We start from the raw sequence: 22795 nt of genomic DNA, 5'->3' as shown, positions 1-22795 counted from the left end.
TCACCTTTTGAAGAATATAACATTACAAAATAAGAAATCGAGTGAAAAAGTTGCAATTAGTGCCTCCTGAGCAGATTTATTTTCATGATTTATTATATTTTCTCCATTTTACCCTTTCTCTCAAGTACCCCCTGTAGTACCTCAATGTACCCCTAGGGGTACGCATATACCCAGTGTGGGAACCTACAGTCTATGGTGGGAACCATGGGCCTAGTGGGTAAACATAACTTCTGGTTGATCATTTTAAGGCAAACGACCATAAACAAAGCAATAATATTGTGGGGGGAAAGCATTAAATGTTGCCCTACATGTACTTCCAATCTATGTATGCATTATGTAGCTATCTAGCGTTACATAACAGTCTAATAAAATGTGAGTCAACACTATTCCACTGATCACTGCTCAATCCCTGTGCTGCTACTCGATTTGAAAATGACAACTTCTTGAACAATGTGCTCCCTCGGCTACCGTAGGTCCAACGCGTAACTGCCTAGGCGGCCTGTGATTGGTCCGTTCAATAGTCGCGGGCTACTTGAACTGAGAAAAGGCAACGACTCTACATGTTCTTCTTTCTGTAAAAGGATCCTCCTCGCACAGCTACATCGCTGCAGGTTGGTTATTAGCTTAGATATTGAAACTATAGCGAGTTAAAATAGATGTTTAGCATTCTAGCGATTATACTGCTGTAACAGACTGGTCAGGGTTGTTTTAATCTACTGGATTTCTAACGTTGCATTTCCGAGGGTCGTTGTGGTTGTGGGTGATAACAGCGTTAACCTTACGTTAGCGAGGTAACGCTAGCAGCTAATGCTAAGCTCATTCTGTGTAGCGTTAACTAACGTCGACAATCCCTGATCCTTTGCCCATTATTAACTGGGTTTTCGTGTCATTTTAAAGTACAAAAGCACATAACCCCGTTGTGGATCTGGTGAGCAAGTAAAAAACAGGACGTTTTGTTTCAAGAAACAATGTCGGGCGCAAACGGAGGACAAGGAAGCGCGGTTGAGGACTATCACAGCCAAGAAACCAAAGGAAATAAAAACCAAGAAAACATGCTGCTGTCGAGACTGCGAGGAGCGATAAAACCCCGAGCTTCTGCAGCGGAGAACGAGGAGAACGTTGCCCCTAAAGCAACCACCAACAGAACCGTGCTGGGAGCCCTGCAGCAGAACAAACACCACAGCAAACCCCAGATTCAGCGCGGCTCCAAACAGGTTGGTTTTGGATGGTGAATGATGCTAACGTTACCTAGCATAGCCCTTTGAGTTAGCGTTAGCTTGGAAATGGGTTAACTTTATTCAAACAGAACGTTGCAAAAGCTAGCGTTGGATAATAATATCGCATGCATTATCGGCTGCTACTGTGGATTTTGGAGGCAACAAACTACAACCATACGTTAGTTGTAACGTTACGTTAGTTACCAAAAGCCACTTGCAGGTTCTTCTAATAGTTGGACGGACACAGACTGGGACAGGCAAGGTTTATAATAATAATAAACATGTGTTTTCTATAGCGCTTTTCAAGGACTCAAAGACGCTGTACATATGTCAAACAAAAGGTTTGACGTTAATTTGAAATTGGCAAATGTGTACATGCACTTGCACCCCAGGCTGCCCGCCATTTTAATGTAAACTTTACAGCTTAATTAAAAAGATGTACAGCCCTGTCCCATGATCGTCTTTGTCCAGTGAGCCCGCCCAACAAAACGTATACACAGAGTGTTGGAGTAACATTAACTACCGTAATTCAAACTTCTGCTAGTGAAAACTAATAAAGGCCAGCTGATACGATTTTTTTAAATTATTTTATTTGTGATTTTTTTTTTTTTTTTTTTTTTGCAGGAATCCTCAACACATGATGATTATGGCAAAAGCTGCCAAGAGAAGGTTTCCTCAAAACAGCCCGCCTTCCAGATCCATGTGGACGAGCCTGATGGAGCCTGTGCAAAGAAGAAAGTGGCCCCCAAAGCTGATCCCACAACAGAGGAGTCTCCCCTGACCATCGACCATGTCGTGGGCCGGCTCCGACAGCCCCTTGCCACCATCGATCTGCCACCAACGATGGATCTCAGTTTTGGTAGGTAGAAATGTGAGCCTACAGCTGTGGTAATAATTATTGACATCCTCTTGCCATTGACTAACTGGACTACAAACAACTACAGTGTTTAATTTGTGCCTCATTCAATGACTGTTTCTTCAACAGACTCTCCCATGGACATGTCTCTGGTTGAGGGGGAGGAGAAACCTGTGAATGTAAATGAAGTCCCAGAGTACGCTGCTGAAATTCACACTTACCTACGGGAAATGGAGGTGAGACTCTCCAAAACTCAAACCTTTTAAGTGTGGATGGCAAGACCAGTTCTAAATTCTGATCAGATAATTTTCCATTTCCACAGCACTCCTGCATAATTAATATTATTTAAATGCTTGGCGTTTCCTTTTACCAAGTAAATGAGCCATAGTCTTATCCCTATGCTGAATTGGAATCTCTGCCTCCTAGACTCTTTCAGATGTTTGATTTGACTTTGGCAGGTCTAAGACAGGCTGTCAGTTTCTGTCATCGTTAGGCCTTTTTGAACCGCTTATGTTCAGAACGAAATGTCAGAACTCTGCCTGTCTGTGTGTTCTTCAGTAACCTATACACTCAGGTGTTTCATCCCTTGTCTCCACAGCTGAAAAGCAGGCCTAAAGCGGCCTACATGAAGAAGCAGCCTGACATCACTAACAGCATGCGGGCCATCCTGGTGGACTGGCTGGTGGAGGTGGGTGAGGAGTACAAGCTGCAGAACGAGACGCTCTATCTGGCCGTCAACTACATCGACCGCTTCCTCTCCTCCATGTCTGTCCTGAGAGGCAAGCTCCAGCTGGTTGGGACCGCTGCAATGTTGTTGGCTTCGTGAGTATTGTATACACTGGTTTAAAAACTAAAATGGCCTTTTGGCACCCCTAGTCTCGGCTCCCAGATGATTGGAGATCGCCTACCAATCATTTGGGAACTTGTTCCAGATAGCGGCAAGAACGCCCGCTTATAAACCTACAGCTCTAGAAGCGGCTGGCGACTGCGCATGTGCCGGAGGAAGCATGGTGCTAGTCTATGGCACTCCCCAGATCGGCAGAGGGTGGAGCAGTGACCGGGGCAGCAGGGGGAAATTGGCTAAGTACAATGGGGGAATAAATAAAAATAACCCTACAAGCTTTTGTCACATTATGGAAAATGAAGCTCTCCCCCCATTATCCTCTGTAGTGAAATAAACTGGAGAATAAGATGCAGCGAGTAATAGAGCTTTTTTTTACATTGAAAATGGATGTTCCGAGCAACTTTACATGATTTGATGTTTTATTTGTTCAAGGACACTACGGTACTTGTGCATGTCACATTGAATTGTTTCCACCCAGTTTTAGCAACAAGAGCTATGACAAAGTTCTCAGTCTCCAGTTGAACGACGTGACTAGCGACAGAACTATTCGGCACCTAAAAAGTTGTCCAAACTTGTCTTATTTGCAGTGCTTTGCCAAGTAAATAAAGTACAAAAACTCCACTCTTTTGAAGATTTAAGAGTAGATTATACTTTATTGTCCTGTAGAGAGCCCGAGGCAAGTTTCTCTACTTGGACAATAAAGTATATCTTAAATCTTCAAAAGACTGGGGGTTTTCCAACTTTGAGCCAAGTCCCTCACTTTTGTTAATCTCAATGCAGGAAATTCGAGGAGATCTACCCCCCAGAGGTGGCAGAGTTTGTTTACATCACGGACGACACCTACACTAAGAAACAAGTGCTGAAGATGGAGCATCTGGTGCTCAAAGTTCTCTCCTTTGATCTGGCAGCCCCGACCATTAACCAGTTCCTCACTCAGTACTTCGTCCACGAGTCGACGAACAAACAAGTGGAGAACCTGGCAATGGTGAGCTTATAGCATTGATTTCATAAAGCACCTTCATACTATTGGCATATGCAATCATGCTTCCACTTCACAGTAGGCCTGTGAATCTTCACTGGCCTCACGATTCAATTACGATTAATCTGTCTTCGATTCCACGATGCATCTCGATACAGCTCCAACATTATTGCAGCTCAAAGTATCAAATCCTCAATTTTCTGTACTATTACTGCACATGGCTACTTTTTCATCAATTAATACAAGCAGTCAGGATAAATATCAAGTCCCTTTTTTACTTTAAAGTGCTTTAAAACCTGAATGTCAACAGAAATGTAACCGATTCATCCCTCTTCGATTCACACGTCTGCATCGTGCTGCATCGATTATACGATTAATTTTGACACCCCTACTTCACAGTATCATGAGTACATGCATTAATAAGTGGCCAAGGTGGGACTCTAACCCCTAACCTTGCGTTTAGTTGTTCTGAATCCACGTAATACTTGGCATATGGATTGTCAGTCCTAAAATGTGTTTTTCTTTCATTTCCCCTCCAGTTCCTTGGGGAGCTCAGTCTGGTGGATTCGGATCCCTTCCTGAAGTACCTGCCATCACACACGGCTGCTGCAGCCTTAGCTCTAGCAAATCACACCATCACCAGCGGCTCATGGGTATGTTAGACATGATGTTTTTCATCATATCGATTGCATAAATTGTTTACCCCTGAAGGAAAATGGTCTTGATGTGATGGAATGGAACTTGCCTGTAAGATCACCGACTTGTCGTCTCTCTCCAGCCCAAGGCCCTGTCGGAGATGAGTGGCTACTCGCTGGAGGAGCTGATGCCGTGCATCCAGGATCTGCACCAGATGTACCTGGCTGCCCCTCAGCACGCCCAGCAGTCTGTCAGGGAGAAGTACAAGGGCCCAAAGTAAGTGACCCACTAAAAAAACAAAGTGCTCTGAAATCCACATCACATGGGTGTATATAGGATCATCTCCAGCCACATGTTTTCACTTGATCACTGGAAATGACTTGATGCTGACTGCCATGGGACCGCTTTCTCATGCAGGCGTTTTGGTTGACAGTGGGCTTCACTTTTTTTAAATGCTACTGTACATTCCTTGTTACTACACATATTAACTCGACTTGGGGCAAGTTGGTAAACCTACTCCAGTTGGGACAATTTTCTAAAACTGTTCTCCTTGTTAATTCCCAGGTACCATGAAGTCTCCCTCGTCAAGCCTCCATCTAAATTGACATTCAACTGAACCCCCACCACCTTGCCCATGCAGAGTTGTACCCCCTTTGTTCTTTTATTTTTTTATTGATGCCTCATGTCACAATACCAATAACGTATTGCCTGCCCTTTTTGGGGTGGAGGCGGACAGTTAGTAAGGTTTTAATAGTGTTTTTATATGCAACCCTGAAGGATTGTTCATATCTGGCGATGCAGTCGGGTTCATAACCAAGCCAATTAAGCAGTTTTAATAGTTTGTCCTTAATCACCAGGCAAATGTGTGGTGGTCTTAACGCCCCACATGCTGTTAATGGGCCTTTTCTCTGCAGTCTTACATGCTGTAAATGGGCCTTTTCTCTGCAGTCTTATTTTTGTATTGTTCTTCCTCTGAATAAACTCGGACTGAGTCGATGCCTCGGACCCAGTCAAACTGCATTTCAGGTTTCCTGGCAATTTTTACGAGAGCTCAGAGTGGTTTGACGTTCGTGTTTTTTTTTTTTATTGTCTTCGTCTTGAAAGGTGTACCCCCAAAATCACTTGGCCTCATGGGATGCAGAACAAAGCACTGCCTTTTCTCTTTTTTGCCTGCATTTTAAGTCGCCGGTTTCAGTAAATGGGTGTCATAGAAGCTCACCACTTATCAAACAAGGAATCTTCTGCTCTGTAAAATACAGCTCTTGTAAATAAAGTTCATTTATTAAGTAAAGCTGTTTTGTTTTTTGCTCTTAATTTTCAAATCTTTTAATCTTGGCCTCTTGGGGGCAGCAGAACACTGTCTGGTTTTCTCAGGATACTGAAGAGGTGGGGAGTTAACATGGGCTCGGATTTGTTGAAGTTAAGCATTGCGTTAACATTTGGTTATGAGTTGGAGTACAGTATAAGTAACTACAACACTGCCAATGGTTTACAGTAGGACCACATTTGGAGATGCAAACTAGCCTCTTTTAGGTGACTATCACCTTTTTCATCCCAAAATAGGACACTTGAGTGAATGATTTTGTCTGCTGTGGTATCTCACTTTTTTCACTATCCATGACTTTGCAGACATAGACAGATTGGATGCCCATTTCATCAGATTTTTTTTCTGTGAAGTCAGAATATTTTTTTGAGTACTTTATTTTGGTCCAGAATTTCATGAATTGTGGAGGATATAAACTGATCTGATCAAATACTCTACCTCTTGTATAATCGTAGAAACTAGACTCCCTCATACTACCTCACACTTAAGACTTGATAAATGAAATGCAATGTTTCGGTCAAGCGACCATCATCTGGTATCTCATATAACCTCATAAATGTGTTATTTTAAATCAATTTGTTGGGCGTTCGTTGTGCCCCATGTTGAGAACCACTATCTTAGAAAATGGTGCCAAATTAAATTAGCACTATTGAATATTGTAAGGTCAGGGAAATTATAGACATTTCAAATGGGTAGAAACTGTTTCCTTCTCAACCCAGCATGTGAAAACTGATCAATAAATTACATTAAGAGGATTGTTGATCTATGGTGTCTTCTATGAATGCATCTCATTTGGTTCGGTGAGGTGTTATCTGTTACAGTTTGGGCCTTCCGATGGGGTTGAAAGCAAACAAAAGGAGATGCAGCACATTGATTATCTGATGTCCTTGGACAGTCGTTTAACTCAGTGGTTCTCAACGTGGGGTCCGAGGACCACCACGAGTCCTTGAGGGGGTTTCAGAGGGTCCCCAGCAAATTGATTAATTGATAGATTAAATTATTTAATTTACAAGAAGTTAAGGCAGTGAATGTCGAAGGATGACTGTTTTGATCATAGTTTCTATCTCTGGAACGTCCTTCTCCCACTTCACTGTGGTGGTCCTAACCGTAGGAAAATAAATAACACCTAAATGCATGAAATGTATGTTCTTCAAGAGTGATGCAAAGCATCCATGGCAACACTTGTTGCAGATGGCGCTCCACATCCCCCTTGAAGCCAGCGACAGTCGGGGAGCCTTGAATGGTCCTGGGTAGAGCGTTGCACAGCCAGCAGACCGTATACAGAAAACCACTGTGAGCAGGCTGTATACAGAAAACCACTCTGAGCTGCACAGCCGACAGGCTGTATACAGAAAACCACTCTGAGCAGGGGGGCCCTTGGGTCTCTGGCTAATGTGGACTTAATTAAAGGTCCTTGATATAAAAAAGGTTGGGAATCACTTTTAACTCATTCAATGAATGGTCAAGTAGCATGATAGACTATGGATTTGTCGTGATTAGAAGAAAAAAATCTGTCAGTGGTTTGAAAATAAGGTTGAGGAATGGATTTTATTCTGGGCAGATGCAAGATGTCAAAACGAGTGCATTCAAAGCTTTTTCAGAGAACAATCTCACTGACAGTTAAATGATCAGAATGATCTGGGGGGGATTCGTGTGAACTGTTAACAGCTGTATAGGCCAGCTGTTGCCCCCGCTGCATTCTACTGAATGGATGCTGATTGTGATCGCAAGCAACCAGTTGCTGCATGGAAATAAAGACAAAGCTCTTTAGTTTCCTTTTTTCTTAATGATGCTGCGTTGATACATTGATACATAACACGTCAATCGGTTGAAAAGAAATGACTAACTGAATAGCATTGATGTTCTCTGCCCCCCACCCCCACCCCACAATTCATCTGTGTGTTTTTTTTCTGAAAGTGAAGTAAAGGGAGAGGTAGCCAATGGCGTTGAAGGCCTCCCGCCCTCCCGTCTCTCTCTAAGTCTCTCCCTCATGATAAATTGGGAGGCTGGCGTTGTGCAGGGAGGCTGACAGGAGAGAGGGGGGAAGTGCCGAGCCCAGCAGCAGAGACATTTCCACAATTTCACCATTCAGCATGCACTGGTTTAAAGACCATGCACTCTGTCTGTGTCTCTCTCTCTCTCTCTCGCTCTGTCTGTCTGGCTTCTCTCCATCACTGACAACACACACTTCTTCTGACCAGCTGGAGAACTAAACCATGGACGCGAAGGGGAATTCTATAACTTGAGCCAAAAAACCCACTCGGATACGGCAACTTGGAAACGATGGCTCCCGCAGCCTCAGCACCACAGCATCTGCCTAACCCTTGAGACCTCTGGACGAGGCGGGGGGAGGGTACTAACCCCATGCCCTCCCCCAGAAGGTTCCTGGTGAGGTCCACCTCACTGCCCCTGGCGCTGGGCTGGGGCTGGAACCTCAGCCTGTACGTGGGGATGCTGCTGACCCTGCTGCTGCTCATGCTCCTGCTGCTGTGGGTGCTGCTCCGCCAGCTCCGCAACTCTGTGGGCACCTCCAGCCTGCAGCCCGCGCGCTCCTGCAGGCGGCCCTGCCTCGCTCAGAGGTCCCAGTACGTGCTGTGAAGGCTCTCGGATGGAGGATGGGACCAGTGGTGCTGCTGCCGGGGGTTGGGTCGGGGGACTTTGCTTGGACTGTGGCTTTGCTCTGTTGGAGGAGTTGCTTGAGTGTGCCTTGCAGGATGGAGACTGAGAACTGTTCTAGTGTTCATGTAAGAAACGATGATCCACGTTTAACTTTGTGATTGTGATTTGTTTTGGTGTGGACTCCAGTGTCAAATTCTGTTTAAGACTGAATAAAAAAAATGTCCATCTTCTCATTTAGAGTCTCTTCTCTCACCAGCTTTACAAGCAGCTTCTACGATCTTAAGAGCATGCCACAGAGAGTCTTATCTACTATGTTCTGATTAAAATGCAAGAGCTACATCGCTGCACGTTTTAATCGATTTCATCTTTCACATTAATGTACACGGCTGAGCTCAAACGTCACATTTTGCCCAGTAACAAAATGCAGAAGCCAAGATTAAATCTGCATCCGATCAAAGCAGCACATTCAGGAGAGCTACTCCTCTCATCTCATTGGTGAATTGGCAGGGGGGATATTGAGGAAATGCTCCCCATGACAATATGAAAGTGGCTGTCTGATTTGTTTTCTCATGTCCCACGTTCACGTCGAGGCACAAAGAAAATTAGACCCTTGAGGCAAAAGGCTCATATGAACTTAGAAGTGACCAGGAGCGAGAAGATCCAGAGAGTCTTCTGCTTTGACTTTGACACAGTATTCCTCATGTATTTACATCAAAATGTCAACATTTGCCATCCCACAAATCACACTGTTCACTCAGAATATATCTTTGTAGTAGCTCTGAAACGTGTGTGTCTGCTGCCACGAGCAGGAGCCAGCCAGGCTGTCTTTGATCGAATAGACTGAAAAACAATCAATAGCACGTCAGCCCTGAGGGGAGCGTGTTAATTATTCCTCAACAGTTGATTTCCCCATTGAGCCACACAATAACAAAACCCTCAGACGCTCAGAGTGCCTCCATGTGACGCCTCAGTCATAAAACAGTGGCACATTCCCATTAGGAGGAAACTATTTAATGAGAACCTGCAGACATGAGCTGGACTGCATGCTAGTCTCTGTATTAGCCTTTTACACAATCCATTCCATTTAAAATGTGCTAGCATCCATTAGCCAGAGGCTGTCACTGTGGACATCAAGCTTAAATTTCTTCTTATTTTGTGTCTGTTCAGCCTCTTTTAAACCTCTGCCTGAAAATCATTCCGTCTCTTCTATTTTAAGCCGTGGGATTTCCACTCTCTCCGCAGGTGATGGGCACACAGCTTATTTTCAAACCACAAAACAGTTGACATGTCCGCTCCCCCCTCGGTGATGACAGGCCCATATAAATGAATAAGCTCGGAGCTCGTGGACAGATCCCTTCTTCCATGACTCTGCATGTTGGGCCAGATGGGACGCGTCCTTCACCTCCTGTTATTTGCAGTGACAGTGTGGCTGACGGTGTTGAGACGCATGGCCTGCAGCCCCGGCATCCAGAGAGAGAGAAACGTCACGGTGACAAATGTCCTCTGCCACCACTTGGTCATCTGCAGGGTCATATCTGTCAACGTGCGTCTGACCTTTAACAGAAAGCACACGAGCCGGAGGAGAGAACGACGACGCAGTGGTGTGGTGAAAACAAAAAGCTGTGCACATTTAAAATGGCCTTCACAGCGATGGTTCGAGCCGATAGCCTCCGGTCATTCATATCAAGGACCCTCATTTAGTCCACATTAGAGCCCCATTTGATGAGATTTATGAGTCAAGGTCAAGGTTCACTTTATTGTCCCGCAAGGGGAAATTAGTTTTGCAGCAGGATACAACAACAGAATACCAAAAAAAAATAAAAAAAAATACAACAACATTCACAATGAAAAACTATTTAAAAAAAAAACGAGGAGCCAGAGCAGGGAATGATATTTCAAACCGAATTGCACAACAAATGTAAGAAAAGGGGATGCAAAATGCAGAGTAAAAAGTGCAAATGTGCAAAAGGAGTATGGCGGAGAGCTAATTGCATGTTGATGGCGCTAGGGATGAAAGAGACATGAAATCTCTTGGTTTGGTAACAGGTGCTCTGAAACGCCGACCAGAGGGTCAAAGTTCAAACTCCCTTTGGAGTGGGTGGTTCTCGCAGTCCAGAATAGCATAGGCCTTCCTAAGCACGTGTGTATTATAGATCTCTGAAAGCGTGGTCTGGTTGCACTTCGAAATCTTGCTCGATACTTTAAGAAGACTACCGGTACTAATGTCTGTTCTTATTTGATCAGTTGAAATTACCGAACCAGGCAATAAAACAAAAGGTTAAAACAGATTGAACGACGCTCCTGTAATTTGATTGTATTTTTATTGTCAGATGTGATTTTGTCCAGGCTTCCATGGCTATCTGTATTGTATGTAGAGAGATAATCGAGAAACACGTTTCAAGTTTCAAGTTTATTGAGTGTCCCAGAAGGGCAATTTGGTTTGCATATCATCATAGCAGAGAGCAACTATGATCAAAATAATAATTTCTTCCTCAAGTCCAATTTTCAATGCCGATTTATTTTGCACATAACCTCACACATATCCGAAAACTGTAAACAGTTTTGCAGGCTTTTATTTAGTTTAACAGTGTGCATTTAACATTTGTGCGTTCATGCACAAATGTTAAAAATGTTAAAAATGTTAAAAATAAGCAGATATACTGCTTATTTTGTAATGATACAAAGCTGGTTGAAAATTGCCGGAGTGTTCTTAACAATTCATCAATTTGCTGGGGACCCCCTGGAATCCTCTCAAGGACCCCTGATGGTCTCCGGACCCATCGAGAACGACTGCACTCCTCCAGCTCTCTCTCCTCCTGGGCATGGTTAACCTGCAGATTGTAGAGATGGAGAGTCTGGTGGAGAGGAGATCAAAACACTTTGTTAGGATGTGATGAAAGCCTCACGAGTAGCAAAGACCAGTGTAGAAGGGAGCCATATTTAAATGGACCGCCTTGTTGTGAGAATGGATGCGATTGGTGAGTGATTAGAAAGGCTGATCCAATCAGCGGGCTGTCAGCTGATTACAGCTGTGGTGTAGCCTATGACTTCTGTGTCCTGCATGAGCCAATCTGGGCACCCAGAGTCTAACAGTCTGATGACTAATGAGACTCTGGGATAGACAGCGGATATTTCAGGCTTTCCGGTGTGTGGAGTGGATGTCCGAGGCAAGACTTCCGCTTCCGTGTGCCGCGGTTATTGTTAACAGTCCAGATGACGTGAGAATGGAGTTGGAGCTGATCGATTGTAGGTCCAGACGACATGTCGGCTAATAAGAAGAAGAAATAGCTGCATATGAGGACTGTAAACAATGATGGAAGGGCAGAAAACCCGAAATATTATTCGTCAAAGTGACTCTGGGCTCCCAGATTGTGCATGAACTAATGCGATGCATCATTTCTCAAATTAACTGCAAGATGCTGCGACAGCATTGGCTTGTATTGTTTTCAGCTTGTTGACTCTGTGTGTCTCATCAAGGCAAAAACGGTGGTCCTCCTGGAGATACCGATTGTACCGGGAACTACCACAGACGTGGTTTTGAGTATTTTGCCAGGTGGAAATAATGTCTGTGGACAGATTTTGTCATCGTGATAGCGTCAAAAACCGTGCAAGATGCAGTCACGAAACTTTACAGGTGTGTCGTTAACATCAAAATGAAGGCCGAGTTCGAAGATGGGTGTGATCCGAGCAGGGGGGCCGCCGTCCCCCAACACCCCCCCCCCACACACACACACACACACACTTTGACCCCCCTACTTTACTCCACTTGGTGTGATGCCATTGCAAGATGGTCTCTACTCTAGTCTATCATTTGTTTAAATCATTTGTCTTCTGGGTTTCATTTTCTGACAAAACAGCACATAAATGCAACCCGCATGTCGGACTTTCCCACCAGCACTTGAAGGTAGCCTACAATAAGACCAATTGAATAAATACTGTCTCATATGTCATATCGATAAGAACATAATATGTCATATCAATAAGAAATCAATCCCAGTCCTTCAGTCTAAAGTTACTCTCCGGAAACCTATTTGTCTCTTCATCTCAGAGCCACAGACAAACAGTTTCCCAGTGGACAGGTCAGGCCTTATTTCAACAGAGTCTCATAAAGCTGCCCCCTAACGTCAAGATGTGATTTCAGCAGCTCTCAAAAGCTCCATAAAGGCTAGTTAATATCTGTGGGGATGGATCTCGCCCCCCTATGGAGGGGAAGACACCAAACAGAAGTGGCTGTGGGCACTATATGGGCAGCCACTTTGATGGATGGCTGGAGTTTATTGCCTGTCGGTCGGCGGCTTGAAGCGTGAGGCTGTCCACAGCTCGCTATATCACTTCTGTCCCCCGATGCTGCAACCGTGAATGAAACTCTCACACTGATTCACTTTTGAAGCTGAGACTGCGAGGCTGGTGTGGAATTCAAACCAGCAGTCTCTGCAGGCTCACTGCATTGTGTTATGACATCTTTCAGAGGCATATGATATGGTGAGAGAAGCTGTTTTCATGACACTGCAATACTTTTACCTCGGCTGTTGATTTGAATGTGGATATGTATTGAAAATGCTATATAGGACTAAAGCCAACTGTTTATAGGGACCACTAGCATATGTTTGTGAATGTATGAGTGATTGTTAACAGAGCAACAGTAAACATCATCCCTCACTAGTGAGGCAGAGATCTGTGGGACCAGTCAGCAACAAGATGCTTGCAGGCTATATGTAAGCAATGAGAGGGAGTGCTGCAGCACCTCGAGTGTGATATTGCTTTTATACAACAGTTATATAAAGAAAGCCATCAAGTAGTAATGGAAATTTGAGACAATAGATTAGGATTCGTATTCGTCTCCGCCAAAGCGCCAACAGAAACTGTTCCCTCGGGATCCCACGACCAATTGTTGCCAAGCAACACATAGGATGTTTGCATTAGGACAGCTGTAAAGCGGAGTGAACCTACAATAAAACGTCCCACTGCGGTAAAGGATAATGCCCAACGAGCTGTCAGGAATTAAATGGACGCTGGGGACGCCAGAATCCCACTTATAGAGCTGAACAGTCACGTGACATATTTTGCCCCGGAAGTGAGTTTCCCATCCATTTTCTCAAAAGACATTTAGATGAATCCTTATATAACGAGTGTTAAGCCTGGCTGGAACCATGCCAACCCGTGATCTACTGAATCGTGAGTGACCATAAAACATTTCAGTTGGAGGAAAAATCACGTGACTGTTCTGTCTGTTCAGCTTTACCATGGTCACTTGCCAAAGAAAAAAAGAAGACCATTAATTTATATTGTCATGCCTTTTGGAATCAAAATCTGCGAATCAAGCCAAAACTCACTTTCCCTGGAAACACCTGAGGGGTTGACTAATACCTGGAACAATCATTACCATCCCACAAGGTTCTTATGCAATGGAAACATTGTTCACTACTCCAGTAAATAGGACCAAGCCTACGACTTGGCAGCCACATGTTCAGGCCATTTTGACTGGGGTGGCCCAGGTGGGGCACAGTAAAGTCGGCCACAGATGCCAGCACCCTCAGGATTTTGGGGTGGCACCTGGGGTGGTCAATTAGATTTCAGGGGTGGCCATGCAGTGCCACTCCTGGCCACTCCCTAGAAACGCCCCTGCGACTTGGCACCGGGAGATATGGGAGATATACATGTATGGAGAGAACCCTTTGGCTCAGCTTGTTATCAAGGGCATTCTCACTCCCAAGTCATCAAATATCGCCGTTCAGTCAGGAACCCTCGTCGTCACTTCCCGAAGAGAAAAGGAGCCCCCCCCCTCATCAGAACACACACAAAATGTAATTTCAAAATTTAATGGGCGTCTGGGACAGACAGCAGCAACGTTGACCTTTAATTAGAGCACCCCTATAGGCCGATCAGTGGAATGTTTTCAAATGCCATAAAGTGCCAACATGTGTCATCCCTTCAAGTTTAATCAAAATTGTGTGTAACTTTGTGAAACATTACACTGGGCTTGAAATACATTTACCTTTAATTGTATCGCCCACATTTGGCAAGCATCAATCATTTATAATGATGGTGAATGTGCAAAGTTTGTGTAAAGTTTACTCACGGTGTAGGAGTTACAGTTTTGATTAAAATTTTCATTGCGATGGGGAAATAAAACCACATAATGGTACTGTCCCGGTTGGCAATAGCTGGAATTTTAACTATACAACCATCTTGGGGAAGTCAACTAAAAAGATTAAGAAGGGAGGGTTTGTTTAATGAGATGGTCATAATACTACAAAGGAAACACAATTAAAATGTTGATTGTAAATAGCCAACCAAAGAGATTCTGCCCCTCAGTTTGCATGGACATGACATGAAGAAATCTCCATTAGTTTGACATGTTTGTTATTTGGTGCTCGTGTCCTTGTTTGTGATTACAGGAAATTGGCCCCACGTCACCGTGGACAGCTGTGAGATGAAACCGTAACGGGATAGGAGATGGCGTTCAGACTCTCATCTTCTCACAGTGCTCACTTTAATTAAGGCTTGCCATTACATGTGACATTGTGACATGCGAGATGCACTTCGGCACTACGCTCTGCTGATCGCATCCCTTCCTATCAAACATCTCCTGTCTGTGCTGTCTCCTCAACCATGATGCGGCCAGCTTCTTAGGTTATCCAGGCTAAACTTTGCACGCGTGAAACGCCCGAAAACACGTTTTGTAGAGCATGACACTCCAAACAAAGGAGTGGGGAACACCACCTAATTAAAAAGTGAGGGATAAAACATGCATTGGAAAAACGACACCCACTTTGATTCCTATTAAATTGAAAACAGATTAGTGATCGCTATAGTTCTCTATCTCAAGAGGTTTACATTTCAGAGGATCACATCATGTGTGTTTTTGTAATATTAGCAGAATAATTTCAGCGAATACATGTTCACTTGCACTTCTCCAGCACTTGAACAGGGCAGTCGCTTTATTTCTCGCTCTCCCTTATCTCCCTTCTTTCCCTTCTTTCCCTCTGCCTGCAACAACACCCAGAGCAAACTTGCATTCGTCTACTCGAAATGACAAATATGGATTTATTGGATTTACTAAGCTGGTCTCTCAACGCAAATCAACTAAACTTTGAGGAATGCGGGGTCCGGGGAACACCCACCCTCTGCCCAGACGGATCTTTCGCCGCGGGGCACGGGAAGACAACAGCGATTGACCCTAGGCTGTGACGTCATGAAAATTGAGATGGGCGGTCAGTGAATTTGAACTGTGAAAAATGGATCATATCTGGATATATCATAGAAATTCCACTGATCTAAGGAGAATATGAACTAAGTTGGGAATCAGAGACTTGACACTTGCTGTTGACTTTCTGGTCTGTGTGACCCTGGTCTGTGTGACCGAAAGGAATTCCAGGCAACCAAAACATTCTATCCTAATCTGGACTCTCGTACTGCCAAGGACGCAGCTCTCCTGATTTTTCGTCTGCAACTGAGCTCTTTCCCCCCCAAACCCCCTGCCTTGTTAGCCCTTGCATCCTCCTCCCCCCACCCCTGTTTTCCTCGGCAACCCCCCCCCCCCCTGCTGGTAATCCTGTACATTTACAACAAATGTATATGTATTGTATAATATTGAAGTGTGCCTTATTACTTTTCAAACTAGTAATAATGTGAATTGAGTGTATTTCATCCATTTCATTTAGATGCTCTGTTCAATGCAAGACGGCGCCGCCCATGGCTGCTGTGGCGTTACTGTGCTCTTATGTGAAAAAAGATTAATGCACCTTAATGCCAAAACAAGTTCCTATATGTTACATAACATAATGGCGAATAAATGATATCTGATTCTGATTCTGATTCTGATTCATAAAAGGGTACAAAGCATTTTGACCAAAATCTCAAAATCTTCACGGAAATGTTCCCCAAAATCTAATCCAAAAAGAAAAGAAAAAAGATCAGATGTTGACTATGTTCCTTAAGTGTCTGGTTATCATTTTGATTGAGATTTGTTTTAGATAGGCTACTCTTAGAACCCCTAGTCTTTTTTCATTTAGGCCTATCTGCAAATAAACGATCCTTAAAAAACTTGCAATGGTCATTAAGAAAATTAAGAAAACTTCAATAGAAACATTTACTTTACTCAGTAACTGAAACTTAACCAAAGGCAAACCACTGTTGGAAAGTGCCAGGACTTCCACTACAAAACATCTCTGTAGAAGCAGACATCCAGATAACTGACATTTCTGGAGACACCAACAGGTGGAAACCGTTGCACTATATGTTCTTATATGCTGTTATTTTCCCTTTGACTTTTTCCCTCTTTAAATTGTATTCTTTATTTTACTTCTTTATTAATATCTTTGTGAATGATATGTTCCTTATTTGTTTTATACTGAGGAGGCAGTGCATGTGACAAATAATAAACACACCTGAACTTGAACTGTTTAACTTTCACCACATTTGTGACGGTCATGCAAAAATGACCCAACTCTAAGGTCATGACCTCCGGTTTGAGTGACAGCAGGTGAAACACAACACTGCGGGTGGACGGGGGAAACCACGCTCCAAACACTGCAGCCTCTTCATACAACTCAGCGGGTCAGAAAGTGTGTAGCGCTTCAGCCGGGGGCCGCAGAGAAAACACACCTGTGGGTAAGAGCAGAGACCAGTTACCACTTATCCAGAGTTCTCTTCCTGTTGCCTCGGCACTGATAAGGCAGAGCCGATACGCTTCGTGAATAGAGTGCCATAACCTTTTAGCCATAAGCTTTATTTTCTGCCTTTTCCTGTCATTAGGATTATCTCATCTGTTCCACCTCAACTCATCTTGGGACTGTTTCCTTCCATCAACAACAAGGATGAGTGAGGTGAGTATTTCATTTTGCTTCATTTTATTTGTCATCATAGAGTAAGATTAGAGTTATATGGTATAAAACAAATAATTCCCACATGTGTGCTGGTTCACTGTGCAGATATTAAAGTGAATGAGGTTTTAGCCGCAACGTACACCAGAACTAAACCTTATCTTATGTGTAATGGACTGCCTCCTGACTCTTCAAAGGTCACTGCCTTTTAGGGTGATTGGGGACCAGCACTGCACTGGCCAGTCACCTCATCTGCATGCGATTTCTGTCTCTTCACAAATGTAATTGTGTCCTCGGTTCATTAAAAAGGACTTGCTGTGAAGATGCACTCATTAGCGTAGCGTAGCATTGCAGCAGAGCCACAGGCATTTGGCGTGAAAAGAGAAGGAACGGCTTAATTTGCAACCCAGACGCCAGAATAAAATGTTGGCATTCTACGTGTTTACAAAGCAGAGATACGTTAACCTGACGCTACCAGATGGTTTGTTCTCACATAACCATCTGGGAACAAGTCGCTCTGGAAACCGTTTCAAAGGGCAGGCACTTTAGAAAAAATACCTGGCAGGTGATTGGCTGGACCATCTGTCTATCACGGGCTCACTCTAGCTGGCGTCACACCAAAGGACACTGATTGGTGTGAACCACTGTTGGTTTGGATTCGAACCAATAGAATGGAGCGTGGCAGGATGGATTTGTCATCGCAGTTAGGGATACGTACAATCTCAATGTAAATTTTAAACAAAACGTCAGCATTTTATGTTTCTAAAACACGATCTGGTACATGATTTCAATGTAAATTTGAAACAAAGTAGCGCCTTTCCAATGGTAAACAAATGAAACCACTTTAACAACGTTGGTTATGTTTAGGCAAGTAAAACAACTTGGTTAAGGTTAGTATTATGGTTTGGGTTAGGCTTAAATAACGGAAACGTTAAATGTGACTTACGGTCGAAAAGTAGACTTGGAACACGCCGGGACGCGAACACGGCTCTCTGGTGTGAAAGACAAGTGTTGACGTCCTCTATCCACCCCGAAACACATCGCCCTTACTGGCCACCGTGCTATTTCAATAGCAGACTCTATAACGTTGATATACGTATCTATAAACGTGATATGCAACGTATTTTTGGTTCAGAAATGTTGACATTCTACTTATCCGTGGAAAACGTACGATGCCAATGTTTCCTTCTGGCAGGCTGTCATTTGATATCCTTGATTTGATTTGATTTGATCGTGCGCCTGTTCAGGCAACTTCAGACTGTCTGAGTTTGATAAGTTGATTTAAGGTGTTGGCACGACCGCAGCTTTGGCGTGACGGTGGTCTAATTTGTATGGTATTGTGTTACCGTCGGCATGGAAACTGCAGGTGCTGTGCGTAGTGTAGCCCGTCCCCCCAGGATACAGTTTCATCAGCTGGGACTTGGTTGGGATGCATCAGAGACACACACTGATCCCCTGATGGCACTTTGGCTGAGAACAGCAAAGCACAAGCTCAGTCGCCGCTGTGCCATTTGAAAAATGTATTATCGTCCGCCACAGTGATTCTTCATGGCCGGTGACATTAACAACAGCCGTAACCACTGATTCAGTCAAGCTAATGATGTGTCTCCTCTGTTCAACAGGCCCACTTTGCATAATGTTGATCAGTGCTTGCTCTCTGTCTTGGCCTTATTGCTGTTCTCTATCGTGCTTCGGCTGTCTCTCCTACATAGTACATATTTCATATGTATGGGATATATCCTGATTAGCGGCAGCTGATGTTGAATAGCTCTTTAAGACACATAGGCCCTTTCTCAATAAGGGTTCTTGTGTGTTCTTGTGTTCTTTTTGTCCCTGTGAAACGGCATCAGTCGCAGCCCAATACTCTTCCAATGCAAAGTTCACATTTCCCCAAGAACGCTTAAAATTCCCGGATGTGTTCTCGGACACGCCCACTTTACCGAGGATGCTCTGGTTGGTGATGGTGACTTGTGTCAACTTGGCAAGGCACGTATCCCAGCATTCATTTAGGCATAAGCGGAGGTAGAATGCAGCAGAGAAGATGCCATAAGCTCCGGGACGTTTTTTTTTTACAATTTAAAGTTTTATTTCATCACTAAATTAATTTCTGATGACTTTTGATGCCTACAAGCAGGGTAGTAGGTTTCAATAGTTGCCACTTTACGAACATTTATGGCGAAAAATGGAGCAACAAAAAAAACACCCAGAGCACAATTGGCTGCATCTACATCAGCTGAGTTTTTAATTTGTGTAGTAGCCTACTGCAGGCGGCCTCTGCGCTGGTATTGCGCAATCCCCCCAAGAACGCATCGCCTCAAACTGCCAACAGCGTTATATGTGCTTGTGACCTAGGGAGTTAATTCTTCCAAGAACGACTAGCAAGAACGTTCTCCCAAAGAACAAGAACAAGAATGCATTCTTGGTATTGAGAAAGGGCCCTTATCACCTCCCATGTGGTGAATCACTTCACCTGTGGGTCATTGGGGGCGTCGTCCTGATTGGCCCCATGCTATATAAGCCCCAATCCAGGAGCTGGCCCCTTTGGTTAACCTTGATTTGAACAGTTTCAGAGCTTAGCTGGAGAGATAGCCTCCCCACAGAGAACCAGGGATACAGCTTAACCAACCATTCTCTATCATGGTTGGGTCTCTCCTACATATTTCATATGGATGGGATGTCCTCTGTAAGACACACCGTGAGGAAACCAAGCAGACCCGGCTGCTCCTGTGGGAGCCGGAAGTGGCAGTTGAGTTTGAATTACTTCACCACAGAGTCACCTCTGTGCTCAATAATGAACCAGACATGAAATGCAGTATGAACACACCCATGGCCTCGGCGCAAGATGTCACCTTAGGGGTTTAGCGGGCCCTGCCAGATGCTAGGGCCGGCTGTAATGGGTGGAGAGCAGTCTAGAACCTGTCCAGGTAGCTTTGAAGAGAGACAACACTCTGGGCCAAGGTCCGCTCTCGTCAGAGTCATGGCCGCAGAGGCACAGTCTGTCAGGTTATGTCCACTGCCCTGAGCACACCTGCCTGCAGGTGTGCTGGAAAGGCTGCATTTGCATAGACGTGACTGGCATGAGACTCGGATCATGTCATAGGGCAGAATGCAGGGTTTGGTGGAGTAAATGGTCTGCATTTATATAGCGCTTTTATCCAAAGCGCTTTACAATCAGTAGATATTCTACATTCACCCATTCATACACCAATGGCGGCAGGCTGCCACGCAGGGTGCCTACACACCATCGGGAGCAAGGAGGGTTAAGTGTCTTGCCCAAGGACACAACAACAGCAGCTGGGAGGGAGCGGGGATCGAACCGCCAACCCTTGCGTCATTGGCCAACCCGCTCTACCTCCTGAGCTAAAGCCGCCCGGAGTACCACTCCAGCGCCAGTAACAAACCGTTATCATCGTCATAGCAAATAGGAATTAATTATGTTGGGGTGGGGGGGGGAGTGGTTGGCGCTTAAAGGGACAGTTCACCCCTTCTCTTACCTGTAGTGCTATTTATCCATCTCTAGATCATTTTGGTGTGAGTTGCCTAGTTTTGCCTTCTGTTGAATACAATGCAACTGGATGGCACTCAGTTTGTGGTGCTCAAAGCGCAAAAAAAGGAGGAAAAAATTGATAAAATAAATAAATAAAATAAAATAAATTCAACAGCAATGTCTCTTTCCAGAAATCATGACCTGGTTACTCAAGATAATCCGTTGCGAGCAGTTTTAGGAACTATTTTCTTTTGACCAAACAAACTTCACCTGCTACAGTAGCAGCTAGGAGCAGCTGGAGTACTGTACACCCACTGCAGCAGCAGCTATAGCAATTGTGGTTCAGTCATGTATTTTTTTATTTTGGGGTGAACTGTCCCTTTAACACCCACCATCTGGAACCATCTGCATGAAGAATATTTTGCCATTGTCATGAAAGCCTAAGAAAAACAGCCGTGTTTTCAGCTTTCACTGGGTTGTGAAAGGATTACAAAAATCCAAGAGGAGTCGCTGACAATTTTGGCAATCCTCAACATTTTCACACAACAGCATAATTAGTCCTATAGTGTGACAGTCACATTCTGATGTAAGTTGGCATAAACATGTCTGCAGCAGATTTATAGCATTAGCCAACTGTATCTAAATGTTGCAGGAAAGTTGATGGAAAGTTGAACGAAGTTACACTATTCACATGCTAGTAATGAAGTCATGGTGATGACTGAGTGTACTGCAGGGAAAACATGTTTAAGTTTACGTTCAAAAGACTTTAATGTCCCCGAGGGGCAATTTAGTTCACAGTAAGTAGTCCAACACTTTACAGACAACACTGGGAATATACATACATACATTACATACATACATACATACATACATACATACATACATACATACATACATACATAAATACATACATACATACATACAGTACATACATATCGTACACAACACAAATAAGAATCCATAAGTCAACACTGACAACATGTATCATGGAAGAAAAAGCAAAAAAGCAAAGCAAAAGTGGCACAGTGACATCAGGGGTTCTACTTTGTTCAGCAGACTAATAGCAGATGGAACAAAGGCAGATCTGAATCTATTAGTGCTTCCTGTGGGAAGACTAAACCTGCGCCCTGATGGAAGCAGTTGGAGCTCAGCATAATAAAGGATGCTGAGGATCCAAAACAACAGACCGTGCCCGCGTGTCTTTTATGTTGTGCCCTCCGTGTGATGGCGGAGAGCACAAGGCTGGCTCTCCGTGGGAGAGACGATTCTTTCAAGATTTTCAACAATTGTATTTTTTTAAGGTGAACTCCGTCACGTTTGACTGAGGTTGAACGTGTTTGTGCTACCTGAGCACACTGACACAGAAGCTTTTGAAACATACACAAAACATTTGACCAACAAAAGAAATGGTGAAGAGAAAGCTTGTGCGAGGGGAGGGGGAGACAATATTCTTTGACATCTCCCACCTGCACGGAGCGGAAAACGTGTTTTATTGCTTTTTCTTCAAATGACATCTCCCCTCCAGAGCCGTCCAAAGTACACGTGAGAGGAGGCACTTTCCCCCCCTCACATTTTGTGATTCCCCTGCGTGACGCAAAGCAGCAACCGCACATTTGTTTCTTTTCTTTTCTTTTCTTAGAGTTTGCTCCCATTTTCTCCCCAATTGACCAATTCCGTGTCCCGGGGAGAGCTGACTAGCACATGCTCCCTCCGATACACGTTCAGTCGCCAGCTGCTTCTTTTCACCTGACAGCGAGGACTTTCACCGGCAAGACTATTCTTCCCAGTTCCCCCAGTTATGTTGAAGCTACTGATAGCCTCTATTTTGTGCCAATATTCAGTAGGTATGTTTAAAGACCCCCTAAAGTCAAAAATCAGTTCTTCATGTTCCTACAGTTGGATGTCAGAGGTTCACTGTGCAGAATGATGTCTGGGCCGAGTTTGACACTAAAAGGCTGTTTCCACAATCATCTGCTGAAAGTGGAAAGTTTCTCTGAGCTCACTGAAA

The 22795-nt window shown here is 44.1% G+C and overlaps 1 protein-coding gene across 2 annotated transcripts; it reads left to right on the top strand.

Moving 5' to 3' along the window:
- Positions 1–534: 534 nt before the first annotated feature.
- ccna2 (cyclin A2) lies at positions 535–5771 on the top strand. Of its 2 annotated transcripts, none has more exons than XM_083651452.1 (9): positions 535–611; positions 964–1214; positions 1842–2076; positions 2203–2309; positions 2672–2895; positions 3698–3902; positions 4436–4549; positions 4675–4808; positions 5097–5771. In XM_083651452.1, exons 2-9 carry the CDS (start codon positions 969–971, stop codon positions 5146–5148), a joined length of 1317 nt encoding a protein of 438 aa, XP_083507578.1. In that variant the 5' UTR covers positions 535–611; positions 964–968; the 3' UTR covers positions 5149–5771. The 2 variants fall into 2 exon arrangements, with proteins under 2 accessions (XP_083507578.1, XP_083507579.1); XM_083651453.1 differs by having other exon boundaries at positions 545–611; positions 898–1214.
- The last annotated feature ends 17024 nt before the right edge of the window (positions 5772–22795 follow it).

This window comes from Poromitra crassiceps, assembly GCF_964638095.1.
Source record: "Poromitra crassiceps genome assembly, chromosome: 15".
NCBI lineage: Eukaryota > Metazoa > Chordata > Actinopteri > Beryciformes > Melamphaidae > Poromitra > Poromitra crassiceps.
This window is presented reverse-complemented; position numbering and strand designations above follow the sequence as displayed.